At 39.8% G+C, this 23,432-nt stretch overlaps 1 protein-coding gene across 2 annotated transcripts in view; it reads left to right on the top strand.

The window, feature by feature from the left end:
• LOC149849177 (translocase of chloroplast 90, chloroplastic-like) overlaps positions 1 to 19,940 on the top strand; it is a 31,659-nt gene extending 11,719 nt beyond the window's left edge. Inside the window, exon 2 of one of the 2 annotated variants that reach the window (XM_090013540.1) lies at positions 17,293 to 19,940. In XM_090013540.1, coding sequence (XP_089869666.1) covers positions 17,293 to 19,475 — 2,183 coding nt within the window. In that variant the 3' untranslated portion in view covers positions 19,476 to 19,940. Of the gene's footprint in view, positions 1 to 17,250 lie in introns of both variants that reach the window. The other variant, XM_090013532.1, reaches the window with a different exon arrangement.
• The last annotated feature ends 3,492 nt before the right edge of the window (positions 19,941 to 23,432 follow it).

Below are 23,432 nucleotides of genomic sequence, written 5' to 3'. Positions count from 1 at the left end.
AGGCAGGGGCAAAGCCCTTGCCTGTCAACGACGACAGGGAGGCAAGGGGCTCCGGGCTGGCTCGCCGGAGAGGATCGCCGGTGGCGGTGGTTCATCGGCGAGCAAAAACGAGGGAGTGCGAGAGGCGGTTGGGGGAGAGACGAGAAAGCAAAGAGGGGAAAGGGGGGTTTCGAGAATCCCCTCCCCTTTGCCTCGCTGTCTTTAAAAAGGCAGTGAGGGAGGCGGTGCCTCCAAAGGGTCCGGGTTGGGTCCGGATTCGGATCCGACCCGAATCTATTTTTTTTTACTTGGGTTTTACATAGTCAGACGGGCCTCAGTGGTCCCTAATGCTAAAGTTACCCCACCCTACCAACACCCAATGCTACTAACCCTTCTAGGGTTGTGAACCAGAATGCCTCAGTAGGAACCTAAGCGAGAACCACTAGTTCTAATGTCCTTATCAAGTGCTATGCGTGTGGGAAACCCGGTCATAAGTCCATCGAATGTCGTGGCAAAACTCTCTTTATCGAGGGTTCACATGAAGAAGAAAACTCAGGATTTGATCCAGAGTTCGATCTTGTCTTTGACCTTGAAATAGAGACTTTTGAAGAACCAATTGAGGAGGATATAGAGGAAGATGTATGCTACCTGATAGAGGAGAAATGCTCATCACTAGGAGAATCTGTTTAGCTCCGCGTCAAGAAGTGAGCGACCATTGGCTTCAAACTCATATTTTTTAGTTTGCTTGTATCATAAATGGAAAGGTCTGCCGATTTATCATAGACTCAGATTGTTGTGAAAATGTTATATCCGTTGAAGCTATGACAAAATTGAACTTGAATTGTAGAAGTCACCCCGGCCGTACCAGATGTCATGTCTCCAAAAGAGCATTGATGTCTGCGTTGATCGGCATTGTTTGGTCAAAATTTTGATTGAAAATATATACTTTGACCAAGTGTGTGCGATGCGCTCCCCATGGATGCGAGCCATCTCATCTTAGGAAGGCCCTGATAATACGATAAGTCTATTATCCATAATGGTCGAATTAACTCCTATTCTTTCACCTTCTAGGGAAGGAAAATCCAATTGAAGCTATCAAAGGAGTTACCTCCGTTATCTTCTACTACATCAGTTTCCACATCTCAAACTTTATCTTTCACCCAAAACTCCCACCCCACTTCTTCCAATAGCACTACTTCTAAAGTTAAGCTTTCTAGTGCATTTATCACACGACATGAGCTTCAAGAAGCTCTAGATTAATCCAACATGTGTTACTTGTTGTTCTCGGTTGATTCCGAAATCGCCCATAATGAGTCAAATCTCAAGGTCATGGATTCTAGAGTAACACCCTTGCTTGAAGTGTTTCAAGAAGTTTTTTCTGAAGAGTTACCAGATGGACTACCCCCGCTTCGGGAAGTCCAACATCATATCTGTTGAGACATGCTATAAGGGCATTTTGGGTTTACGTGTTATTATATATTGTGTGAGGGTTATTTTTGTAATTTGGTGCTCTTGTTTAATCTCTATTTAAGTAGAGATTAGACCCTAATAGAAATATAGACTTTCCCTCTCTCGTTCTCTCTCTCTGCCTCGGTTCCTGTGTACTCAATCGTGGTTTCAACATGGTATCAGAGCCTGACATATCTCTGGGTAGCTGAAGATCATCATGGGTGGTGTCTGGAGAACATCAAAGTTGCAGCCGCCGTCAACTCTGTGGACCTAATACAGATCTGGCTTGTCACAGATCTGAAAGTTGTTGATGTGATTCAGATCTAACATCTAATCTGAATCTTGTGGTTGAGGTTGAAGTCGTGGATCTAGTCTCAGATCTTAGTGTTGTAGTCGTGAGTTGTGTGGTCGTGAAAAGGTCTTGTCGCTGATATGAAAAGTGTAGAAGTGAATCAGATCTGGTTGCAGATCTGACTTTGCACTGGCATGACTCACATATGTCATTGATCTGAATGTGGTGTGGGTCTGATTGATTGGGAAGGTAGTTGTGGGCATAAGATCCACGCAGATTTGTATAAAGATATGGATTGTCGTGATTTGGCAAGCTGGAGTAGCAGGTTTATATCTGTGTGTTGAAGTCGTGGCGTTGACGAGGTTAAAGTTGGTGGTGATTTTGAGCCTGTCGCATGGTGTGGACCAGATCGGTCTTCATTGCAGGTGTGTTAAAGATGCTCTGATCAGATCTGATCTGGTGTGGTCGTGAGTTGCTGGCGATCAACAGTCTCTGAGTTGACGTGGGTTGTTGTTCATGTGGGTTGACGTGGTGATGTTAAGTCAGATCATATTCAGATCTGATATTTGTTTTTGGTGTAATTGAAGTCGTCTACTGCAGACCAACACCTAGGTTCCCAGCTTGATATGCTTGCTCAAATATTGATTTGCTGGAGTATAAGCATCTCAATAGTTTTGCTGAGATCATCCAGAAAGGGGTTTAGTTGTCTGCATCTTCTGATCATATCTATGGTGGTAGCGTGGATGTTGAACAAGTCTGTAAGTTCCGTCATGAACCAGTCGCATCACGGTCTTGGTATTGTCTATGGTAGCAACTGCTGAGTAGATCAATTCAGATTCATATTATTTAGTTATGAAATGGGTCGTGATATTCAGTCTATTGTTGTGGATCTGATCTGAGTTTATATCAGATTGACTGTTGTGGTGGCGAGTTGAGTCTACCATTGTCAGCTGGAAGTGTCACAGTTTCAGGTATGAACCAAACACATCTTTATCATGTTGGATGTGTGGTACTGATATACATTCTATACCAATCCTTTGTTGAGGTGGAAGGTTTTGGTCATGTTCCTTTAAAATTATACTTGAAGTGTGGATCTAAACAGGCGACAATCGTGTATCTTAGATTTCATTTGTAAAATCCAATCGAGATATAGTTAGTTTCATAGTTGGTTGTTGGTGTGCACATGTAATTGTACCTGTTTGTTTTTAACCCATTACTTTTCCTTATGGCTCAAGTGGTTAAATCAGATGCAGATTACTCCAATGATTATGTAACTCTTAGCTGGGCTGAATATAACAAGCTTCTTGCTTTATGCTCATCCTCTTCGAAGTCTTCTGTTGCGAAGGTTGCGTGCTTGGCAGGTGATGGCCTATCTGACCAAGGTGGTAGGTGGATCATTGATTCTGGAGCAATAGAGACACTTGTGCGGAAATTCGAGTAACTTTTTAAGTTTAAATCATGTGACTGATAAAAAAGGGGTAGTTCTTGCTGATGGGAGCTCTTCCCCCAATTGTAGGGCAGGGAAACATATCTATTTCCCCTACCCTTCAATTGTCGCATGTTCTTCATGCTCCTTCGTTTCCACAAAATTTATTATCCGTCAGTCGAATGACAAAAGAGTTGAATTGTAGGATGATTTTTGATCCCATGGGGTGCACAGTTCAGGACTTGCTAACGGGGAAAAGGATTGGTAGCGGCTATGAGGAAGGTGGTCTGTACTATCTACATCAACCAGTGGTTTCAGCCTATTCTGCTGTTTCATCATCCTCAAGTCCTCTATTGTGGCATCATCGTCTGGGTCACCTTCCAGTGACAAAACTTCGTCGTGTCATTCCTCATATACCTTCTTCAGTTTCCTTTCAGTGTGAAACATGTCAATTGGGAAAACATTGTCGAAGTTCTTTTCCCTCTAGTCAGAGTTCGTCAAGTCAAGGATTATTTGGTCTTCTTTATGTCGATGTGTGGGGTTTGAGTAGGATTCCGAGTAGAACTCAGTGTCGTTATTATCTAGTTATTGTTGATGACTTCTCAAGGTTATCGTGGGTGTTCCTGTTAAAAGATCGGTCTCAAGGTCCTGTCATTCTTAAATCTTTAATTGCTGAGATAAAAACTCAATTTGACGTGTGTGTTAAAATTGTTCGCATTGATAATGCTCTTGAGTTCAAATTCAAAGACTTGCTTCAATTCTATTTTGCTAATGTGATTCAACCTCAATTTACATGTCCCCATACCTCCCAGTAAAATGGTGTGGCTGAGAGGAAACATAGACAAATCCTTAATGTTGCTCGATGCCTAATGATTCAATCCAATATGCCTGCTTCATACTGGGGTGATGAGGTTTTGACTTCCGGCTTTCTTATAAATCGCATGCCTTCAAGTTTTGTAGAAGACCAAATCCCAATTCAAATTCTTCATCCGGAGGCTCCTCTCTTTCCTATCCCCCCTAAAGTTTTTGGATGTGTGTGTTTTGTGCATAAGCTGAGTCCTGATCCAGATAAACTTGCTGCACAGTCTATTAAATGTGTTTTCCTTGGGTATCCTAAAAACCAAAAAGGATATCGTTGCTATGACCCTATATCTCATAAAGAGTATGTCAATGCGGAGGTTACCTTCTTTGAGTCTATTCCATACTTTTCGAGTACTACTACAAGATTACAGGAGAGCCTTGGTGATTCCCTTCCTCTGCCAATTCCTCCCTTTCCGTTAGAGTCGCTTCCTCCTCAGTCCTTGGCTCTATCATATGGGATGTCTCGCTATCGAAACCCTCCCATAGTATACTCTCACAGGGTACCACCTACCTCCATGCCTTTGTTATCTCCTTCTCCTGAGGTAAGTATTTCTGAGCATAGTGCAGTTTCTGCTCCTGATGATGATCTTTCCATTGCTTTGCGCAAGGGAAAGAGACAGTGCACTCTCCACCCCCATCTCGCAATTTGTTTCAGAAGTTAACCTTGGGGCATCTATGAAGAATTTTATTTCAGCTCTGTCTGCCTCCTCTGTTCCGCTTCATCACAGTCAAGCTCTACTCGACTCCAAATGGATGCAGGCTATGCGTGATGAGATGGATGCCCTATGGTCTCGAGGCACTTGGGACTTGGTTGATCCTCCCACTGATGCAGATATTGTAGGCTGCAAATGGGTATATAGCATTAAATATAACTCGGATGGGTCAATTGAACGATACAAAGCGCGGTTGGTTGCAAAAGGCTATACTCAGACTTATGGGGTTGACTTTTTTGAATCTTTTTCTCCAGTTGCTCGTCTTGACACTATTTGTCTCGTTCTTTCTGTTGCTGTGCACCATGGATGGCCCCTGTTTCAGTTGAATGTCAAGAATGCCTTTTTGTATGGGGATTTGCATGAATCTGTCTACATGCAACAACCCCCAGGCTTCGAGGTTCAGGGGGAATGTCAGAAGGTGTGCAAGTTAAAAAAGGCTATTTATGGCCTGAAGCAGAGCCCTCGGGTATGGTTTTACAAATTATTTGAGGTAATGTCGAATTTTTGATTTGTCAGGTCAGCTTCAGATCACTCCTTGTTTATCAAGAAAATCAATGCTGGAATTGCTGTTATGGTGGTATATGTCGATGACATCATATTAACAGGGAGCAGTGCCCAAGATATTTCTGCAACAAAGGATCATCTTTAGAAACACTTTGTTACTAAAGATCTTGGTCACCTTTGATATTTTTTGGGTATCGAGGTTGCAAGAAACAAAGAGGGCTTAGTTTTGTCACAAAGAAAGTATGTGTTGGATTTATTAAAAGAGACTGAAATGCTAGGAGCTAAGTCGGCTAACATTCCAATGGATCCCAAAACTCACATGTTCAATAAGAAATCTGACTATGTGGATAGTACCAACTTTAGATCCTTGGTGGGTAAGTTGTTATATGTGATTGTTACTAGACCTGACATTTCATTAGTCGTGAGTAAAATCAGTCAGTTCATGGACAAACCTACCAAAGTTCACTGGGATGTAGCTATGATGGTTCTCAGGTACTTAAAGTCATCTCCTGGTAAAGGTCTGTTGTTTAAACGAAATCCCTCTTTGGACGTTAAGAAGTCAACATCTGGATTTTGTGTGTTTGTTGGAGGAAATCTTGTTTCCTGGAGGAGTAAGAAACAAACCGTTGTAGCCAGGTCAAGTGCTGAATTTGAATACTGAGCGATGGCCCAGACTGCAACTGAGATTATGTGGGTAAAATCAGTTTTGACCGAGCTTCAGGTAAAAGTATCCCTACCTATGTTGATGATGTGTGACAATAGGGCTGCTACATATATTGCCAACAACCCAGTGTTTCATGAATGGACTAAACATATTGAAGTTGATTGTCACTATGTTCGCGACTTGGTTCAGGCTGTGTATATCTGCACCGATCATGTATCTTCCGAAGATCAAGTAGCTGATGTCTTTACCAAGGCTCTGGCGAGGCCGAGTTTCTCTCACTGTTGTGACAAGCTGAGCATGATTGATATCTATGCTCCAGCTTGAGGGGGAGTGTTGAGACATGCTATAAGGGCATTTTGGGTTTACATGTTATTATATATTGTGTGAGGGTTATTTTTGTAATTTGGTGCTCTTGTTTAATCTCTATTTAAGTAGAGATTAAACTCTAATAGAAATATAGACTTTCCCTCTCTCTCTCTGCCTCGGTTCCTGCGTGCTCAATCGTGGTTTCAACAATATCGATTTTCATCTAGGATCTGTCTTATCGCATGCCCGACATTATCGAATGAGTCCTACAAAGTACGAAGAACTTCGTAGACAGGTTGAAGAATTATTGACTAAGGGACACATCCGTGAAAGTCTTATTCCCTGTGCTGTTCCTGCTTTTCTTGTGCCAAAGAAGAAAAACTTGGAGAATGTGTATTGATAGCCGAGCTATCAATAAAATAACCATAAGTATAGGTTTCCCATTTCTAGATTGGATGATCTATTGGACCAATTAACTGGTTCAAAAATATTTTTCAAATTAGATCTGCGAAGTGGATATCATCAAATACGAGTTAGGCCGGGAGATGAATGGAAGACTGCATTCAAAATTCGTGACGGACTTTATGAATGGCTCGTGATGCCCTTTGGATTGTCTAATGCCCCATCTACTTTCATTTGAATTATGAACCAAATTTTCAGACCTTACATTGGAAAATTCTTGATCGTTTATTTCGATGATATTCTCATCTACAACCAAAATGAGCCTGAACACCTAAAACACTTACGTTTAGTATTTAACATCCTTAAAAGAGAGAAATTTTATGCATCAGCCGATAAGTGTATTTTTCTATCTACAGAAGTTTTATTTCTTGGTTATGTGGTATTGACCACTGGGGTATCTGTCGACTCATCTAAAGTCGAATCTATCCGAGATTGGCCGGTGCCAAACTCCATCACTGTGTTAAATTGTAATTCATAAGACAATATATTAGCTATAGGGGTATTTTAGTCATTTCTATATTTTACACATATTCATGTTTTTTAATATGATTGTAATTCCTCATTTTTATTTTTTCTTATTTTTGTATTTTTTTTCATTTCTTATTTATGTTCTTTTATGTAATATTTCTGTACACAGTCAGTGGCTGTGTACAACAATCAACCGCTGACTATTGTACACAGTTTAAAAGATAGACATTGGGCTGATTCCCAACGTCTCTAATAAGAGCCGTTGGGAATAGCCCAACGACTCTTTAAGTGTGCTTATAAATAAGGGCTATGTGAGCCCATTGAATGTAAGTATTAGAGTAAGGAGTTGTCTCCTTAAGCTTATAAACACCACACTTCTTTTGTGGTGTAAAGCTTATAAACACTTATTGCACTTCTTTTGTAGTGTAAAGCTTATAAACACTATGCATTTATTTTGTATCTTGAGTATTTGAAGTATCAAGTTATTTGAAAACTTGATTGTTTGCAAGGATTCTTCACATGGTATCAGAGCAAGGTTGGAGAAAGAAAGATAGTGTGGATTCTCACTTTTTGGGTGCTTCGAAAAGTGTGCCTTCGATTTTGGTGATTGGAGTGGATCCTCTTGTTCATTCAATATTTTAGAAGACTTCTATTAAGAAAGGTCTAAAAATCCTTTGTGGTACGTATTCTTTTTCATCATCTCTCCTCTCTAATGGGTGAAAAAGACTCATTTTTCTCTCGACTTCAAACTTAATGGGTCCAACTATCATGTTTGGGCCGGAAACATGGAGGCTCATATTAAAGGGAAAAGACTATATCCAAGACTCGATTCCCGAATCAGAGCCAAAGAAAACCTTGATGAAGAAAGGAGAAATAAAAATCCTTGAAGGCGAAGAAAGAGCAAAGGCTCTTGAAGACTACACAAAAAAGCATGAAGAATGGGAGATGAGGAATTTTAAAATCCTCTCATGGATTTTCTCATCCGTAGAAACAAGAATTAACAACAATATTATCAAGTTTAAGAAGGCTTCTCAAGCGTGGGAGTACCTTGAGAAGATGTACATCTTTAGGAACTTGTCCCATAAATATTACCTTTAAAAGAGGGCGCTAACTCTTCATCAAGGAAAGATGACTATAAGAGAGTATTTTGTCAAACTCTCTTCTATTTGGGATGAGCGTGCTATGCTCGAACCCAAGTGGAGTGGAGAACCCATAGAACTTCGTCATAAACAATTGGAAGAAGATATGTTTTTTATTTTTTTAAATGGGCTTAGGCCTGAATTCGAACAAATCCAGTCTTCTCTTTTATCCGCCTTCACTTCCCCTTCTCTTGAAGATGTAATTACTAAACTAAGTGGGGAAGAGACTCATATGGGTATAAGCAAGAACAACCTAAGTGTTCTAGCTACACCTTCCAATAATGAAGAAAATGAAGGAGTTAATGCCATCTCAAAACCGGAGAGCAACTTAAGGATCTATAAGTCTCCTCACTTCAAGAATCAAAACTCAAGTGGTCAAGGAGGGAAGAAGGATTATAGCAAACTTTTATGCCATTTTTGTAAGGAACTAAGGCATATCAAGCCTATTTGCCCAAAGTGGAAAAAGTTACTTGCCATGGCTACTACATCCAAACCTCAAAAGGAAGAGTGCTCGTCATCTTCAAATGAAGCTCTCTCATTGCAACAAATCGTGGATGCACTTCAACCGCTTCTAAAAGGGGCTATTTCCGGAGCTGCCATGTCAACCTATTCTCCTCCCAGTAAGACCTCTTGGCTTTTAGATTCAGGTGCTTTTTTTCACATGACCCCAAGTTTTACTTCTTTTTCCGAATACTCAAAAAATCCCTCTCCATCTTTTGTTTCAATCGCTGATGAAACATCTTTTGAAGTAAAAGGAATAGGAAATTTTGAAAAACAAGGGTTCTTTATTCCAAAAATTAGATTTATACCTAAATTAAACTTAAATTTGCTTTCCGTTTCTCAACTCTCGGATCATGGGTGTGATATAAAGTTTTTATTTAACAAATGTTTGATACAGGATCGCCGGTCCGGGAGATTGATTGGGGAAGGTTCCAGGAAGAACAATCTATACTATGTCGATTCCCTTCAAATTCCAAAGAACCCGTTTTGTAATGTTGTCCAACAAAAGGATATTAATGTGTGGCATAAGAGACTTGAACATCCAAATATTGCAAAATTTTCTCATTTACCTTTTGTTAAAAGTCTATGTAAAAGTGATTTCACTTGTAACGACTATATTCTTGGGAAAATGAAAAAATTGCCTTTTTGTCAAAGATCTATGTTTACAACAAGACCTTTTGAAATTATCCATTCGGATGTATGGGGACCGACACCCGTCCTATCAAAAGGAGGCTTTGCATATTATGTCATTTTTGTTGACGACTACACGAGATATTGTTAGATTTATTTTCTTAAATACAAATATGAAGTTTTCTCGTTTTTTAAAACCTATCATATGATGATTAAAAATCAATTTAATGGAAATCTAAAAATTTTTAGAACTGACTCTGGGGGAGAATACCGTTCAAGTGAATTAAAAAATTATCTTGAAAGTCATGTTATTCTTTACCAAAGGTTTTGTCCGAAAACCCCTCAACAAAATGGATTAGCCGAAAGAAAGCATAAACATATAATAGAGACAACTCGAATATTACTTGTTTCTCAAAACATCCCAAAAGGTTTTTGGGCGATAAATCGGCTATCTTCTAAAAACTTGAACAATATCTCGCCTTTTGAAAAATTGTATACCAAAAAACCCGACTATAGTCGGTTGAGAATTTTCGGTTGTAAATGCTTCGTTCTTACTGACAAGAACGATAAGCTTTCATCAAAAGCCATTGCCTGCGCTTTTCTTGGATATTCCGAAACCCAAAAATGGTTTCGTTGTTATGATATTAAGAATGACAAGCTATATGTTTTCAGAAATGTGAGTTTTCTGGAAGATGCTAATGGTTTTGAAAGGAGTGAACCCTTTGAAGAAAACATGTATTACTCTTTTTTATTTGAAATGTTAGCACATGATGATGATAGTGATGACGATTTCATTCATAATGACGTCAATGATAAAGAAGATGACTCTTCCCATCCACCTATCTCTCTAACATAGAAATGAAGGAGCATTGAGAGATCCTATAACATATACCCATAGAGATAGAAACAATTTTAAGAGTGCAATTGAAAAATTCAGTGAACCTAGTGGGTCCAATTTAATAAATGATGAAAACCTATAAAGAACTGAGAGAAGTAAAAAGATACCTTCTAGGTTTATTTCATATGATTCGTTTACTCCTAAACATAGAGCCTGCCTTAGCGCTATTCATTTCTATATAGAACCCAAAAACTTCGAAGAAGCCAAAAAGAACGATGAATGGCTGAAAGCAATGAAATGTGAGCTTTCAGCTCTCAACAAGGCAAAGACTTGAGAGTTCTAAGATCTTCGTAAGGGTAAGAAAACAATAGGGTGTAGATGGGTATTTAAGGTAAAAACTAAGAGTGATGGATCTTTTAAGAGATGGCTCGATTACTGCAAGTCAGTTCCAACATGCACCAACATCAGTTCACATGAGTGCCATCTTGCGGATTGTGAGATACATAAAGGGCACACTAAACAAGGGTGTATTCTTATTCTCTTCTTCTTAATTAAAAGTAATTGCTTATACTGACTCTGACTGGGGAGGTGTCCCAAATAACCGTCACTCCACCACTGGTTTTTGTGTGTTTTAGGAGACTCGTTGATTTCATGGAGATATAAGAAGCATAAAAAAATGTCTCTATCCTCAACAAAAGCTGAATATCGTGCCATGGCGACTACTACCATGGAAATTGTATGGGTTCATCAGTTATTAGAAGACATGGGGATCTCAATAGAAGGGCCCACCAAGCTATGCTATGATAACAAGAGTGCAACATACATTGCCAAAAATCATACTTTTCATGAGCAGACTAAACACATTGAGATGAACTGTCACTACTAAAAACATTGAAATGAACTGTCACTATGTTTGGGAAGCGTATCTGAAAGGAGTTATAGATCTTCCATATGTAACTTCAGAATATCAGTTGGCAGATTTCTTCACCAAAGCTTTGTGTCCTCCGCGGTTCAATTTCCTCCTTAGCAAACTTTCGGTCATCTTGCCCTAAGTTTGAGAGGGGGGGGGAGTGTTAAATTGTAATTCATAAGACAATGTATTAGCTATAGGGGTATTTTAGTCATTTTTATATTTTACGCATATTCATGTTTTTGAATATGATTGTAATTCCTCTTTATTTTTTATTATTTTTGTAATTTTTTTATTTTTGTTCTTTTATGTAATATTTCTGTACACAGTCAGTGCAGTCAGCCACTGTCTGTTGTACACAGTTTAAAAAGATAGACATTGGGCTGATTCCCAATGTCTCTAATAAGAGCCATTGGGAATAGCCCAACGACTCTTTAAGTGTGCTTATAAATAAGGGCTATGTGAGCCCATTGAATGTAAGTATTAAAGTAAGGAGTTGTCTCCTTAAGCTTACAAACACTGTGCATTTATTGCACTTCTTTTGTGGTGTAAAACTTATAAACACCTATTGCACTTCTTTTGTAGTGTAAAGCTTATAAACACTGTGCATTTATTTTGTTTTGAGTATTTGAAGTATCAAGTTATTGGAAAACTTGATTGTTTGTAAGGATTCTTCACACACTGCTGTGCATAGCTTCCATGGTTTAGCTTCCTTTTATAGGAGGTTTATTCAATATTTTAGTAGTATAGCTGCACCTTTGATGGACTGTATTAAAGGGAAGACCTTTCAATGGAATCTTGAAGCTCAGAAGTCATTTGAGCTCTTGAAATCCTATTTGTGTTCGACATCCATACTAGCTCTACTAAATTTTGAACTTACCATCGAATTATCGTGTGATGCGTCTGGTGTAGGTATAAGTGCCGTTTTGAGTCAGGAAGGTAAGCCTGTTGCTTATTTTAGTGAGAAACTGAATGAAGCTAATCTAAAGTATAGCACCTACGAGAAGGAATTCTATGCGATCGTTAGAGCATTGATGCATTTGAGACATTATTTAGTGCATCGAGAATTCATTCTCTATACCGACTATGAAGCTCTCAAGTACATCAATGGTCAACATAAATTGAATGCCCGTAGAGCCAAATGGGTCGAATACCTACAAGAATTCACATTCGTTCTAAAACATAAAGCAAGAAAGGATAATGTCATTGCAGATGCATTAAGTAGAAAAATCATTATGCTTTCTACAATGAAATTATCCGTTTGGGGTTTTGAAGAATTCACTTCATTATATGAGTTTGATAGTTATTTTTCAAAAATAGTCAATGAAGTAAATGATCACATCCATGATAATTTTTCGATAATCAATGAATTTCGTTTTAAAGGTAATTTACTTTGTATCCCGGATTGTTCTCAGAGATGACACTTAATTTCTGAATCACATAATGAGGGACATTTTGGAAGGGATAAAATGATGAAATTAGTGTTGTCAAAATACTTTTGGCCCCATATGCGTAAAGACGTGAATAAATTTGTTGAAAAATATCACACGTCATATAGCTAAGAGTAATATCACCAACGCAGTGTTATATCTACCGTTATCTATTCCGGAGAAACCTTGGCAAGATATAACCATGAATTTTGTTCTAGGATTGCCTAAGACCTCGCATGTCTTAATTCTATTTTTGTGGTGGTTGATCGATATACAAAAATGACTCATTTCATTCCATGTAGGAAAACCATGGATGCATCTCATATTGCTGATTTATTCTTCAAAAATTTTTATAAATTACATGGCATTCCCAAAACCATCACCTATGATAGAGATGTTAAATTTGTAGGACATTTTTGGCGTCAATTATGGGAAAAAGTTAGGAACCACCCTACAATTCAGCACTGTTCATTAACCGTAGACCGACGGTCAAACTGAAGTTGTGAATCGGTCTTTAGGAAATCTTTTGCGAGCATTAATAAATGATAAACCCAAGTCGTGGCCGCACATACTTGCACAAGCTGAATTTGCATTTAATAAATCTGTGAATCGTTCTACTGGTTTGAGCTCTTTTTTTGTTCTTTATGGTTTTAATCTTTGTTCTCTGGTGGATTTAGCTCATATTCTTGTTGTTGAACCAATTTTAAATGTTGTACAAGATCGTGTTTCTTTTCTGCAAAATATTCATGAAAAGGTACATCAGAAACTTCAAGAGAGCATCAGTAAGTACAAATCTAGTTATGATAAGAAGTATCGACGGGTACTTTTTAAAACTGGCGATCTGGTATGGGTTACTTTAACTAAAGAACGTTTACCTCCAGATATGCATGGTAAGTTGGCGCCTAAACGCATTGGTCCTTGCACAATTACTAATGTTATTAATTCTAATGCTTACAGGGTTCAATTGTCACCTCATTTCAAAACCTTGGATGTGTTCAATGTCAAGAATTTGGAGTGGTACCATAGTAACGCGTGTGACGAGGATTCGACTCCGAGGACGAAGCCTTTTCAACCTGGGGGGATGATGCAGAGCATCTAGCAGATCCAACGGATCAATGCTTTGAAGACGAGTTGGATCCTAATCCAACTCTCCAGACCCGATCAGGGCATCGTTACCCGAGACGATCCGAACCCATTCAGGACATCTCTGGTCCAATCGGATCCTCGGAGTAACTCGTGTCCATCAATATTTGCATTTTGCTGTTTCAATTCTATTTTGACAAGTGTGGAATCACATTAGAAATGTTACTTATTTTTATTTTTAGGAGTCAGATTCTACGGATCTAGATAGTTCTAGTGCCCTGTAGGATTTTTTTGTGGCACTAGAGGGTGTATGGAGTTTATAGGGTAGTTTTTTTCTTTTTTAATATATAATTTTTTCAAGCTTTGTGGGGAGGATCCACTTTGTAACGAGTTTGGATCTTACCCAAGATCCAAACCCGTCAAAACATAAGTGGCGCCCCCTAGTAGACGTCTTTAGCCTTATTTTTAAATATCCATTTGACTCAAAAGTCAAATGAGCTGTTGAAGGCTCGTTATAAGGCCTTTTTGAATGGTGCTTGCTGAATGGACAAGGTTGGGCGGCAGCTTTGGAGAAGCCCCCCTCCATGAGGATTAGTTGTAAGGAGATTGGAGAAGGGGGGGCGGCAGCCTTGGAGAGGCCCCCTCCTCCATCATAACTTCTCTTCCTTAGAGCTTAAGAGCTCTAATGGAGGTCCAGCAAAGGGTTCTTGGCTGTCTAAAGAACTTTTCTACAAGTTTTTGTGAAAAAGAAAAAAACGTGAAGAAGAGTGGCCTTTATGGAGCTGGACTGGGAGTTTTCGGAACTTGGAGGAGCCAAGTAGATGACCTCCTACATTGTGGTGCCTTGCTAGACGTGAAAGACGTCCCACCTTGCTGTTCGGAAGCATCTTTCGAGTGGTTCGTGGCCCCAAAGGACTGCGTGTGTGCCGGGATAGCAGCACTAGACTGCAACTTTCGTCTGGTGACCATTGAAGTGTGAAGAAGTGCTTGTGGCTTGAACTGGACAATCTACGGTTCCATCGGTTTGACTAAACCCCAAATGTTGTGTGAAGCTTTGTTGTGGTTGCTGTAGTGTCTTTTGAATCTGTTATCTATGCACTGAGTTGGAACGTTATTGCATCTTGATTGAAATTTGTTGCATTTCAAAGAAAGTCGGTTTTGAGAAATCTTTCGTTGAAAAGCTTGTGTGGTGGAATATCATTGTTTTATAGCTGAGTATTTCTAACCGGAGTTGGGTTTGGAGGAAGGGTTACACACATTGGAGAATCAACCTTTAGAAGTGTGTTTTCATGCAGGTTGAACTTTTAATCATCTTAAATAAAACTAGTACTAAAACTTGCGTGGGCACTCAGTGTGCGTTTTCTGCATTCAAGATTGATTGACCTTTTTTCGGTGTTTAGACTTTATCTTGCTAGATATTGGTCTGATTTGGGCGTTCTTTAGCTCGTTGGAAAGCTAAGAACGGCCTCTATAACATTTCTGTTTACCACTTTGCCAGAATCCGCAACATAACGCGGCTAAAATTCCTGGCAAGTTTTGGTTGACTGATTGAAATTTGCATTAAAGATTGTCATTTCTTTTTCTTGATATCGTGTTGTCTTTGATGCGTATCTCAGTCAATACTGCTCTGATTTTCAAAATTTTTGATGTTATGGAAAACTGCCATTCCTCACAACTTGTATGTTTTCAACTTTTTGTGATTCAGACTGCTAAGCCTTCGAATCTGCGCATGTTCCCAACCTATTGAAATTTCAAACTGTCAGTCGGTTAGTTTAAAAACAGAAAACACATCAGTGTATTTTGGCCTGTGTGTTTCTCCAAAAATTGCAAATTTTAGTTCGTTGGAAAGATAATACAAAAACAAACAACTTTGATGTTCTGAGTTTTCTCAGATTCAATCGTTTGGGGTCCGAAATCCCATCCGTAGTTGACTGTCAGTCCCGTGGCGGGTCTGCAGCACCTGTCTGTCTTGTCTGTAGAGTTTCAGACCAAATTCCCTCACCCGGACAACTGTCTAGGGTGTTCTGTCCATCCTGGGTCTGTTGGACATTAGCTCCAACTTCGGGAACTGAAAACCCGCTTAGCTCCCAACCGAACCAAATCATTCTGTTCGGTCTCGTGAGTTAGACTCGCCCGACACACACACATCCTCTTCCGCGCATTAAGATCCGTTTGGATCTCGGATCATGGATCGACTTTATCGCCGACCTCGCCATCAGTATCTGGGTAAAACGCAGCCTCAAACTCGGTTTCAACAAAAACGGTTCACTATCAGAGGGGAAATGCAGGGTCTGGTACAGTAGTGGCTCGATTCACACCAGCCACAATTTGCTGCAAGACCAGTTCGGTGGTGATCTGGTTCCACACCAACCACGAGGTACAAACACCACAAAGGGCTGCAAAGGCTGGTCTTCACACCCAGCTATGCCAAGACACTGCAACAAGCTGGCCCTCACGTCTAGTTACACAAGACACCAAATGGGGGAAACGTCTTAGGCGTTCTCAATCTTTGATGACTCCAAGTAGTTCTCCAAACCACATAGAATCGACTCCTTCAAGTCACAAGTGCTCACACTCAATCCTCACATTCATTCACCCACAAGATTCAACACAAGTCAAAATCCTCTCCTCCACAAGCTCACGTTTTGTCCACCATGTCTTTTTCTCTTATTTTCTTCATTCTTAAATTTCAAAATTAGACAAAAGACTTTTTTTTTCTGGAATGGTTTTAAATGTGGAGTTGTAGCATGGCCTCTCATTGGATACGTGGGAGGCCACCTCCTTGGTGGCCAATGAGAAGTCCCTTTTTGAATTATTTTGTCTCATTCTCTTTTTGGCTGGCCAATGAGGAACCAAGAGAAGGATGGGCCAAGGTGGGCGGCACCTCCTCTTTAGCCCAATCGTTTTTAAGGAAAGGTAGCTAGTCATGGTTGGCCACTTAAGTGACCACCTCCTTTAAGGCACTATTCAAATGGAGTCATTTGTCATATTGGGGCACATGCTCTCAAATGGATCAAGATTTGGATTCTAAAAAAAAAAATCTACCTAAAAACCTACTACAGAGTCTAGTAAACGGATTCTACATGGTACTAGAACTATTCATATCCGTAGAATACGGCTCCTATAAAAAATAAAATTAAAAATTACAACTTAAAATTCAAATACAACATAATTTGAAAACTAAATAACGAAAATATTTTTTGAGATGTAAGTGATCAAAATTCTCAGAAAATTTAAAATGTGAAATGATAGTTTTGCCCTTAGACCCCATTTGGACCCAAATTGAGCGTTTTTGGCTTGGGGGTCGTGAGCATGACAATCTGGATCGGGTCCTGCTCCTCGCGTACATCCGGATTGGTCCAAATGCGCTGCATCAAAGATCTTAGAACTTAACTCGCAGACTTTTTTGTGGTTTATAGGCTTTGTTTGGTCCACTCTGGATAGTGTTAATTTTCTAAAAATATGATTAAGTAGGGTGTGCTTTCCAGTTGAAATGCTATCGCGTTATTAGACAAGACCGGTCCTGATGAATGCCTATTGTGTCTTAAGAGTCTTGATTTTGTTTTTGCTGCTGTTTTTTATTTTTTTTTCCCAGATCCAAATGCATTTGCTAGTGAATCTTTGTTGGAGCCTGCAGGCCCTTGCTGTCTCTCTGCCTGTGATAGTCCACTGGATGAATTTCATTCTCCACCATCTGCAGCATCTGAGAGTTCTCACTTGCCTGCCTTTAATGTTGGGCACAGAAACGGTGATACATTGGCATTATTAGAGGCACTTCAGATAAAGTTCCTGCGACTTATACATAGACTTGGTCTATCAGCAGAAAATATTGTGGTTTCACAGGTTCTATATCGATTACAACTTGCTGGGCTGATACAGTCTGGGTCATCCGAATCAAGAGCTTTTCTTACAATTGATAGAGCTAAGGCAGCAGCATTGGACCTAGAGTCCACTGGTAAAGCTGACTTAGAATTCTCGTTTACAATTCTTGTTCTAGGGAAAACGGGTGTGGGTAAAAGTGCAACCATTAATTCTATTTTCAATCAGACAGAAACCAAGACTAATGCTTTCCAACCATCCACTACCAAGATTCAGGAGGTTGTTGGGATGGTGAGCGGGATCAAAGTCAAGGTAATTGATACACCAGGCCTTTCATCTTCCTCTTGTAGTCAAGATAGGAACAGGAAAATCCTGCTTTCAGTCAAGAGATTTATCAAAAATTCTCATCCTGATATTGTTCTATATTTTGACCGCCTTGATGTTATCAATATGGGTTATGGCAACCTTTCATTACTGAAGCGTATAACAGAAACTTTTGGCTCTGCAATATGGTTTAATACCATCCTTGTGATGACCCATTCTTCCACTATTCCAGAAGGACCTGATGGGTATCCAGTTGGTTATGACTTGTTTGTAAACCAGTGCACCAATCTGGTTCAACACTATATACACATGGCACTTGGTGATACACAGCTATTGAATCCTGTGTTGCTAGTGGAGAATCATCATTTATGTAAAACCAACAGAGAAGGGGAGAAAGTTCTTCCAAATGGTCAAGTTTGGAAGCGTCAATTCCTGCTCTTGACTGTTTCTTCCAAGGTCTTAGGAGATGCAAATGCCATCTTAAAGTTCAAACACAGCAGTCAAGAAAGACAAACCTACATACGATTACCGTCATTACCACATCTTCTCTCATCACTTCTACAGCCTCATTCTGCATCGAAAATGCAGGTTGTGAGTAGTTATGAAGATGCAGGACTGGTTGATTCAGAAGAGCAAGACGAGTATGACAAATTACCTGCCATTCTTATACTAACAAAACCACAGGTTGATAAGTTGTCTAAATCTCAGAAGAAAGATTATCAGGATGAGCTGCATTATCGTGAGACATTGTACTTAAAGAAGCAGTGGAGAGAAGAATGCAAGAAGCGCAGTGGTAGTGGAGCTTCCAATAATGGACCATCCACAGTGGATGATAATTATAGGGATGTACCTCCAGATGTATTTCCGCTGCCAGATATGGTCATTCCACAAACCTTTGGTTCAGATTATCCTGCTTATAGGTACCGTTGCCTGGAGAGTAATGATAAGTGGCTTGTGAGGCCTGTTCTAGATTCACAAGGTTGGGATCATGATATTGGTTTTGATGGAGTTAATATGGAAGCCTCCTTGATCTCAGGAAACAATCTCCATGCCTTCATTGTGGGACAGGTGAACAAGGAGAAGCAGAATTTTAGTTTTCAAACTGATTGTATGACTGCTTGTATGACTGAGAATGGGGCCTCATTTTATGGAGGCGTGGATATACAAGCTTCCAATGGTAGCCTTCTTTGCACTGTTCGTGGGGATACAAAAGTTAGAAGCTTCAAGCAGAACAAGGTCGGTGGTGCGGTTTCACTTACATCAGTTTGTGACAATGTCTTTCTCGGAGCAAAGCTTGAAGACTCTTTGTTGATGAAAAAAAGGTTGAAACTGGTGTTAAATGCTTGTGGCATTATGGGTCATGGAGAAATGGCATGCGGAGGGAGTTTAGAAATGTCACTAAGAGGCAGGGACTATCCGGTCAGGAATGAAAAAGCCACGGTTGCTTTGACTATTTTGTCATATGGTAAAGAGATGGTATATGGAGGAAGCTTGCAGGTAGATTTTCATCCAATCCATGGCACAAGCATGTCTGTCCAGGCAAATGTGAACAGCAGGCAGATGGGTCAGTCTTGTATCAAGGTCAGTAGCTCTGAGCATGTTCAGTTGTCACTACTAGTTGTGATCCCAATTATCAGAGCGCTGTTCAGGAGAAAAGAAGACTTGCATGTTAAATGAACGGAGGGAAGGTACAAGCTTGAAATTTGTTCAAAAATTTGAGGCCTGGTAGCGAACAAAACATTGGGATGATACTCCCTCCCTTGCCTGTCACAGATAAAATGAACAGAGAAATTCAAATATCTGAGGCGCCCAATAGTTGGAACACAGCATGTCATAAGAAACAAATAGTTCTTCATCGGCATGGCTACGAAATTGTGAATGGGCAAGTAGACTCTTCAAAGCACTTGTATTTTATAAAGCTTCAATACATTCGACAATCTAAAGACATGTATAGATGGCGTGGAGGATTGATTTGCAATGTGCAGACTTCTGACCAGAAACGGGAATGCACTTTTCCTTTCTCATTCATCAGCTTAATTAAAATTTTGCTCTTGTATCCTAGTGAGATGATTGTATTGCCGTATGTATGCAAGACCGCTTATGTACCTTGAATTTTGAATGTCACCGATTCTCAAGAAGAAATGGGAGGGAGGGGGGGGGGTCTCTATGATTTTAGTTATTCTTTAACTGTAAGATCTGTACTTTTTTCTTCTTTTTTTCGACAAAGAAAGCTGGGGTTAGGCGGACCCCTACCTGTTTATTGATAAAAGCATAAAAAAGCAAATTTACAATGTGGGAGCCCCATCAGGACTCATATCAAACCAGGGTTTATCCTCTTGATTAACATGGGAGTTATGACCTGAATCTATATAATGCCCGATTTAAAGACAGACATCGCTGGAGGCGTGCTGTTCAGTCATTGATGCCAGTCGAAGAGGCCACACAATTTAGGGGTTTTGTTACATCGAAGGCTCCTGATTTGTGTCGTCGATGGGGTCCGTTGGTAGTTGAGGAGCGTACCTTATGTGATGACCCAGGAGACGTTGTGTAAGCCGACCTGTAGATGTCTCTGTGGCAGCTGCAAAGGTAAGGTTTGTTGGCTCAAGAGTCCCGTGAAAATAACCCTCACTTGGTTCAGTCAAAACAGCACGAGGTTGGGGTGCAGACGTGGCTACCAGGTTAGCCCCATGCTGGGGTTCCCATCTGACTTGGCACTCAGCAAGTCACAAGGTGCCACCTGGTCCTCGCCAGGGTGGTTAGGCTGGTCCCTATCTGACTTGTCACTTGGCAAAATGCCCACTGCCACCTGGGCCACACCCGTTTGATTAGTATGTGATGTGTGGTTGCATAACTGCACCTTGCCATTCTGAGGAACCGGCAACTGTTGCCGAAAATTTTCCCGGCACTGGCAAGGTGAGATTCTCAGCACTGATGGTGTTACTGGACCTAGGTTCGCTAGATTCCTCGCGTGAGGCTTCAACGTCCATTGCCGTGCCTGTGTTATAGTAATGTCTGTACCTTCATTTTTTTGCTGTGCTATTCTCCTGCACTTCTGCACCCTCTGAAAGATCGAGGTTCTTCAAGATTTGTTTTTTGAGAGAAAGCTGGGGTTAGGCAAGATCCCTACCTGTTTTATTCAGAATTCAAACAAAAATACAAATTATAGAGTTCATTCAGGTCTCATGTTTGCCCAATGACTATTAGCGTCAGAAATGGCCATGAAACGGTTATTCTCACTAAATTGAGCCAAACAGTTCATTTCTCCATGAACAAAATGAATTTTGACTGTTAAATCTGAACAATCGGAAGATCAAATTATCTAAGCCTGGGACCAGAGGGCCCCTCCCTTCTAGCCAATTGTTTATTAAATTCACCACATCCTTCCTAGACGTATCAATGACGATGCTCTGATTTTCTGATATGTAATCTAACACCTTGATCCAAGCCTGCCACACTCTAAGATGAAGAGGGGACTGATGGATCACCCACCCAAAGCCTATGAACCGGCCTTGATGATCCCGGATTGAATAACCAAGTTGCCATCTACCTCTGTACCGACTGAACAGATTAACCTTAACCCAATTTATCGATGGAGGAGCCCAGTGACCATTATTCCTCCATTTCCACTCACAGGATGATCAAGGTTGCAGCAAATCCGCAATGTGTTCCCTGTGCGCAGTATGACACGCTCTCAATATCTGAGAGCTGGTGAATGTTTTGCTCTCGAAAGTGATCAGGTTACGACGATACCAGATTTTCCAAATAATAACTTGGAATGAAACCCTCCAAGACTTATTCAGCAAAGTTGAAGAGAAACCTGTGTCCCCACCTATCTAGTGATTTCTCTATAATCCCCCGGTGGTGGACCCATTTGCCTAACATATAACATGTGTGTTTCCAGATTTTTTGAGAGGCCCGACATTTAATGAACAGCTGATCTGCAGTCTCTTCTTTCTCACAGAAACATCTGCTGACCATTGCAAAGCCCAACAACTTCAGTGTATGATAGTAAGCAAACAACAAGGTGATTGCTGCAGTGGTAAGCCTTGCACCATATCAGATGGGCATGAGGAATATGAGTGTGATGGTCTCTAATGACATCTCAGGCTGCCTTTGTAGAGAAGCCATATGATCTTTGCCAAGAGACCATCTCCTCTGAATGAATTCCTCTGCTCTTCAAGAGACAAACAACATCACGAGTGTAAAGCCCCTGGATTTTTAACTTGAAATAAGTGAAAATTTTCAATTATTAATTTTTAAAATATAATCCAACTCGAATGAGAGGATAAACACACAACAAAAATAGTTTTAGTTTTAACAAAAATAGTTTTAACTTTTGAATTGGACAACCCTGGGTGGGTTATAGCAACTAACTCTTAACTGGACTGAATCCATTTTTTCTTCGGACTTAGATTCAGGTTCGCACATTAAAGATTTCATCGAGAATCCAACTCTACAGGAATTAAAATAAAAGCATTATCATTTCAACTTAAATCATAACGTAACATTAATCATCTGAATACAAACATGTCCACACATATGAGTCAAAAATCATCTTTGTCTAACTGAGATACAAAAAGATAAAACATCCTAGGATTGATAGAAGGATAGAAACATGGTTTACTGGGCTCGCCCCTGCATCGCGCCACCTTACTGCAAATCTTTCATTGCTTGAAATCCCTAAAAAATGAGACCAGACTTATGAAAGCCGATAAGTTTATACCACTAACATTAAGATTGTACATGCTAGAACATTCACCATAAACATGATATTACAGTTCAATAATTAATATAATTATGACATAATTGAAGCAGAATAAAGTACAAACATGTATTTCAGTATTAATGCAAATAGCAAACATGTATTTCAACATTAATGTAAATAGCAAATATGTATCTCAACATTAGAGAATAAATAACATTCATTGTGTCAATACATGTCTTGTTTTTTTTAATTAACATCCTTGGGTACTTGAGTATAATCCTCATATCTTATTAGGTCAGGATAGGTGTTTATTATGCCATGTGAATCACTTTTCTGAAGTGCCTAACAGATTAGGTATCTAAAGTGGGAGACCTATAGTCGAGAGAATTCATGCAAAGGCATAAACATTTAGTAAGGATGCATTCAGGACTAACTACAATATTAGGGATATATCACTTAGGGCACTTAGATATCCCCGACCTCCCTAACTTCGAGTGACTCAAGACCAAAAAGTAACTCCATTGCTCGCATAAGCATTCAGTAAGACATGTAGGAGACTCTGCATGTACTGGTGTCACTCAAGGTTGTATCATCTACCTTCTTCAAGGTAGACCATACATATGAATGAGTTTTAAGATTTTTTCTTAATTAAATATTTTATCATTTCATGTACCTTGTCCCACAAGGCAAATCAGGACTCAGAAGCTCAAGTACCCATCTAGGGCAACAACCACATCATGATGCAGTATTATGTACCCAAACCCATTATGTGTTGCTCTGGAGCCTTTAGCTCATACGGGCACTCCATCGGTGAAGACAAGTATAACAAGTCAAGGGTGTGGATGTTATGCATGAGTAGTGTAAAGTCTGTGAATTTTCTAGTTTTTTCAGAAATCATAAGGGATTATTCTCGATATTTTTATAGAAAT

The sequence above is a fragment of the Nuphar pumila genome, chromosome 1, assembly GCF_984573655.1.
Source record: "Nuphar pumila chromosome 1, dmNupPumi1.hap1.1, whole genome shotgun sequence".
Lineage (NCBI taxonomy): Eukaryota > Viridiplantae > Streptophyta > Magnoliopsida > Nymphaeales > Nymphaeaceae > Nuphar > Nuphar pumila.
The sequence above is the reverse complement of the archived record's forward strand: the minus strand, read 5'-3'. Positions and strand labels throughout refer to the sequence as shown.